General features: G+C 37.4%; 1 protein-coding gene across 6 annotated transcripts in view; it reads left to right on the top strand.

Annotated features, from left to right (window-relative positions):
• Positions 1-2,824: 2,824 nt before the first annotated feature.
• LOC135707022 (calcineurin-binding protein cabin-1-like) overlaps positions 2,825-6,164 on the top strand; it is a 340,814-nt gene continuing 337,474 nt past the window's right edge. For all 6 annotated transcript variants that reach the window (XM_065228739.1, XM_065228740.1, XM_065228744.1 and 3 more), the window contains exons 1-2: positions 2,825-2,978; positions 3,038-3,151. In XM_065228739.1, the coding sequence (XP_065084811.1) occupies positions 2,892-2,978; positions 3,038-3,151 (201 nt within the window). In that variant the 5' untranslated portion in view covers positions 2,825-2,891. The remainder of the gene's footprint in view (positions 2,979-3,037; positions 3,152-6,164) is intronic.

Raw genomic sequence — 6,164 nt, 5'->3', positions numbered from 1 at the left:
GATCAAATTACTGGTCGCAGTGGTGTTAGGTCCCGAACAGTGGAACACAATTACAATCTTCGTCCTGGTGTTACGGAACTGAAAAGTGTTTGTGATGGCCATGCTAAGCAATATGGAGACCTGTATGCGACAATGCAACGACAGTGCTGCAACCCATTGAATCTGCATACAGTTATTCGTCGCAAGAGTTTGAAACCAATTTCTGCACGGTTTCATGACGAGTACAATAAGAACTTTGCCAAAAATTATCGAAGGTCGGAAAGTATGCGTGCAATGTCATCTGGCGGTTAAAAAAAACATGGATAATGACCAGCCATCTACAGGTAAAATTCATCTTGAATTATTCATTTCAATCCCAGCCGTACGAAAGCACGTCTATATTGTAGCGAAACAATCCGAGTTTTTCAAATTCACTTGTCATAGCTTACGTGAAGGTGAAGTCGTTGTAGTGGCAGATTTCTCTGAAAACTATTCTTTTGTTTTTTAAAGTGTACAGGGAATTCATTGTAATAATGTGCTGGCAACCGTTCACACTTTTGATGCCTACACTGTACACCAGAATAAAGTTGTACCATTGAACTGCGTCATAATGTCCGATACTCTAGACCACAGCACAACAACATTTCATGCTTTCCAGCGCCATTTCAAATAGTATCTCAAATCCTAGGTATCACAGTTGTCCAAAATCTCGTACTTCTCCGATGGTGCGGTACCCTGGTTTTTCACGAAAGCAAATTTGGGGTGCCCACTCAGTGGCACTACTTTGTTACGGCACATGGCAAAGGACCAAGCGACGGATTGGGATGAACTTTGAAGAGATTGGCAACGCGAGCTAGTTTACAAGGAGCCACTATTCACACGCCAAAGGAGCTCTATGACTGGGCAATGAAGAATTGCAATACAAACGTTAGATTTGTGTCATCTGAGATCTGTTCCGAAGAAAAACAAATACTGTTCCACCGATTTGCATCAGCTGCATCTATTCCCAGTATTTGTTAAATAAATGCAGCAGCTCCTTCTGGTATTGATACCATTATTATGAAAACTGTTTCAGGTGCCACAACTGGTTCAGCTTTTAGAGTTGTGGCAACGAAACGTGCAAAGCAAGTGGATTCGAATAATAATGGGAAGAAATCATCACGAAGTGCTAGCCTTGAGAAAAAAAAATAAGTAAATTGTAATTTATGTTTTACATTGTTATAATAAAATGTAAGAAACAAATCGATCAGTGTTCGATACAACATTTTATTGGAATGTCTTAATTTATAATGCAATTCGTTTAGATTATAACTAGTGTAAAGTTTTCAGCCACTAAATAATATTTAAATTTGTCAACACTGCATAAAAACTATTATTGGTTTTATCATACCTATTTTGTTTCCATCAAGTATTATTTAACAAAGTAAGTCATGAGAATGAATCTTATTACGAGAAAACGTTATAAAAATAACCCTCATAATTTATGACTTTCGTTCATTCAAAATGCAATATCTCAGGAACTACGCAAATTACTTTTTGTCGTTAAGTGTTTCTTATGTAAAAAAGGATGAAGAACACGATGGTGTCCCTAAAATGAAAATTGAACGACATGTATTATGAGAAAAATGCATTTAAAGTTTTCAAACAAAAATAAAAAAATATTTGGCAACACTGTACAGAAACAAAAGTTACAGATTTACATTATTTGTCTAATTTCCTTATTAAAACAATACCTAATGCAATTTGTAGCTTTATTTGTTCCGGAGATATGAACAAAAGAAAGTAGTGGTTTCTAAAAAATAATGAAAAATGAAAAATGTGCCCCTTGATCGAGGGGTGCTACGATCAGCATACAACTTTGGAATTTCAGAATTCGAACTTAAATGAACATTCCCTCCAAATTTGGTCCAAATCGGAAGAGGTCAATTTCACTTTTGCAATTTTTTGTGACCACTTGGCGCGGAATGACCCATATGCAAAAATTATCAAAATTGTTTTGTTTTTCATTAAAAAACAGTTTACTTACCCTGAGAATAAATACACCTGTTGATTCGTCCCGCCGGGAGACCAACCACTCAGGAAGATGGCCATCGGAGGCCAATTTCGCGGCCCGGATTAAAACAAATAACCACCTGACACGACCGAAATGTAAACATGGCTGACCACACAATCAGCCGACGCGAAAAAAATCATAAAAAAATGCTAAGTTCCATCCGCCATTTGGTAGCCCGGCGGATGAAATTGCTCTAGCGGGGCGAGTCGCCTTTCGTCCGGATCCTGGACCGCCATTTGGTCGCCCGGCGGATGAAATTACTCTAGCGGGGCGCATCCCGGACAAAGGGCGAACGATCAGTTTTCAAGTCGCTCAATGTCAAATGACGTCACTTTTTCGCCGGCAATTCGTGTGGGAAGTCGCTCAATGTCAAATGACGTCACTTTTTCGCCGGCAATTAGGTTTTGCACCGTCGGGGTTAACCTCAATCTGATGACAGTTCAGTGGTACTGTTTACGTGGACTTAGTCGTTTTTTTCTTGGGTAGATTTTCTCGATAATTTTTCAGACTGCAGTGAGATGTAAACCACACTTCTGCATTGTCCACGAGCAACATCTTTTCACCGCGCTGTTCGTCGACAATTTTCAAGTTAAAATTCGGAAATTTTAGAATTTTTTTTTTCGAAAAAACGACTAAGTGCTTGTAAACAGTACCACTGAACTGTCAAAAAGGTTCAGCCGATTAACACTGAGTTCATTCGTGACGTCACGCTGCAGAACCTATTTCGTGTGGGCTGCATATAAATATAAAAAAATGTGTATTTTTTTTACTCATTAATGTGTTTCCGCTGGTTACCGTGTTGGGACCGACAGGAACGCTGAACGCTCACTAATTAGGTTTAGGAGTTTTTTTAGGCAAAATGTTTCCGATTCGTGCACTAAACGAGGATCCTGAAGATAGTTGTGGCAGTGGTGATGAAGAACCAAAAGTTACTGGTGAAGCTGAGGTAAATTTGCGATCTCCATATCAAATAAATGCATCGTTGAAAATTATTCATCATTTCAGGAAACCATTGTTGTTTCGGAATACTTAAGAGCGTTAAATTGTATAAGCTCTAATCAGCAAAACAGTGCTTTATTATTATTCCTGGAATTGCTGCAAACTGAGGTATTGAATAAGGTAAGCACAGTAGATTAGTGGAAAGCAAATGCATCAATTTTCCACTTTGCCTTGTTCGGACTACAGAGTTATAACATAATACTAGGCTATCCTGATGACGCTTTTTTTATAATCATCCATATTCTTGTTTTCATTCAAACCGTAATTTCCATGCAAAAAAGGTTCGTACGAAAACAAGGATATAGGTGATTATAACACCCATAATGCCTTGTTCAGACTACAGAGCAATAACATGTTACTATTAGATTTCAGGTTTAAGAGTAAAAGTAATTTACGTCTTTAGGTTAAAAGGTGTATTACTAGAATGATTCAAATTGTTCTTTTTCAACAGACAGCCTACTATGACCCGTTGATTGAGTCCATAGCCTTGCTAATACCTTGTACAGACATACAAAGTACACTGTTGTACTATCGTTGTATTTCGTTAAGCTAGTACCTCAAATTGTACCTTTTAAGGTCTTCGATTAATACCTTGTACAGACATACAAAGTACATTGTTGTACTTCTTTAAGCTAGTACCTCAAATTGTACCTGTCAATGGTATAATATAGGCTGTCTTGCAATGAGCACATAGGATTTCCAGTGAAAACTAGATGGAACTGTTCATAATACCCCGTACATACTATGGCTTATATCATGTAATATAGGCTGTCTTGCAATGAGCACTCATATATCTAGTTTTCACTGCAAATCCTATGTATGAGTGCTCATTGCAAGACCATTGCCTATATTACATGATATAATTCCCCGTACAGACTATGGCTTATATCATGTAATATAGGCTGTCTTGCAATGAGCACCCATACATCTAGTTTTCACTGGAAATCCTATGTATGAGTGCTCATTGCAAGACAGCTTATATTACATGATATAAGCTATAGTCTGTCCGGGGTATAAACCTGTACGCTTTAGGGGGTTTGGCGATTTTCTACGACCCATAAAAATTTCCATAAATGTGTACGGGCAGCAACTACCGGAAAACCTGGAATTATCAGGGAATTTCAAAATGCTTGGTAAGATCTATAAAAAATACCTGGGAAATTGGCCATCATTCAGGGAATTCTCAAACTATTAGTGTTATTGGTTGAACTCTATTTCTAATTTGATGATTAATTATAAGTTCAAGTCCCCGAGTGATTGTGTACACTCAGGAATATTGTTGCAAAGATTTTGGGATTGACTTTATTTTTTTTTTTTTTTTTTGTAGTGATCCAGTGGCAGCACTTGCTTAAACTCTACACTGGACCCCTTTTTTTTGATAAATTTTGCTTCTATGAGCCTCTATTTTAAATCAACACACAGACGTTCCTAGGCTATGGTGCCCGTTTGGTCACTGTTGTTTTTGTGCTGATCCAAATAGTTTTGATAATATAATTGCGCATTCTTTTTTTTTTAAGGTTGATTTTGTCCCAGTCTTGTCTTCTGTCGTCACTTATTTTGTCATTTTGTCTTGTGTATTAACCCCCACTTGTCTTGTTTATTGTGTCAACTTGTGTCTATTGTCCTTCCCCATCTGTTACTCTGTCATGACTAATTTCATTGATATGTAAAAATAGTAATATCAATTACAGGATAATATGGTTATTTCTCGATTACTTTTTCAAAGGGAAGCACCAGCTCCTGCAAACAATGCATCCGATCGTCGATCCGGCGCAATCGGCAGCTCGCACACGCTTATCAACACCACCAGCAGGTAGAGGAAAATTTCCCCTATCTGATGATAGTGCCAGCCCGCGTGGGCGAGCCACCAGTTAAGCCAAATCGACGACCAAACGCACCGCCTACAAAAGCCGATACGCTCCCTTGAAAAAGTTATCGAGATTTCTACTAATTAATGAATTATTGACAATTACCTCTCATGATCCTTGGCTCTGATTTTAACTTACCACTTTTTGATTATTTATCAAATACCTCTCCCAGAATATATAACTCCCCGATGCCTTGTTGGTTTCTGGTCTCATTTGGATTGGTCCTAAATTTGTTTGACATCCTGTTCGAAGTAATTCTTTGAGTTCCAGCTTGTACGTGTCTCACGTCATATGATTCGCCATTCATAAAGATAATGGGTTAAAAGGGAGTAAAACATACATAAAGGTAGATTAGTATTAGTTGTACTTGATCCAAGCAATAGAAAGAAGCATAGATGGCTTAGTAGAAAAATAAAACTAATATATAACTAAAAGTGCAATGGATAAGTGTTAATTCCGGGATCATTTTAGTGTTCGTAGTTATGTTAGTTTTGATCCGTATTCAGCCCTGCCGGCCCCTCCAGCACTATTTGCAGCAATTGTGATAAGATTATGCGACACTGCTACTACTACTATGTTAGATGTATGACTTGTCAATTTTCGCAACGCAATGTCTTTCAATAAATCACTCAATCAATTTGATGTTTGAAAATTTGCTCAAAAGGGCTTTGTTGACACATCATACCTTACCGAAAACTAAAGCACAACAATCCTAATTCTTATTTCAAACATATCAACATATTTAACACATCTTTCCTAAAACTTCACTTGTTCGTAAGCGCCTGGTTGAAGATATGACTTTCGCTATTGACATTGTCTGTAATTAACAAATACACTAAATAGGAAGATTTATTATACAACTTCATAGGCTAGTCGCCTCCCTAAGCGGACCCCCCGCGTCCTATCTCTTATGTTAATTAACTTTCTGAATTCTATAATTGAAGTTTATTTAATAAATAACTGAAATCTCTAATCTACCTACACAATCATAACCTATGCTTTTAAACTACAATTTAACGTGTTTCAAGTACTTCTGGCTTTTACATATATTAATTATATCTTTGTTCGTCCCAGATGACACCTTCAAGTGACTAAAATGCTTCACTTTGAAGTTAGTTTCCAAGCTAATTTTAAATTGTATATTGTATAGGGTAAATGTTCCAACTACGCTCTCACGTTTCCACTATGTGGCACCACAAAAATACATATGGGTATGCCACAATAGAAGCACACCACAGTGGAAATCCCGAGCCATAGTTCAAACA

Source organism: Ochlerotatus camptorhynchus, unplaced genomic scaffold (assembly GCF_037179485.1).
Source record: "Ochlerotatus camptorhynchus isolate MF236.1 unplaced genomic scaffold, CSIRO-AGI_Acam_v1.1 ptg000301l, whole genome shotgun sequence".
In the NCBI taxonomy this organism is placed as follows: Eukaryota; Metazoa; Arthropoda; class Insecta; order Diptera; family Culicidae; genus Ochlerotatus; species Ochlerotatus camptorhynchus.
This window is presented reverse-complemented; position numbering and strand designations above follow the sequence as displayed.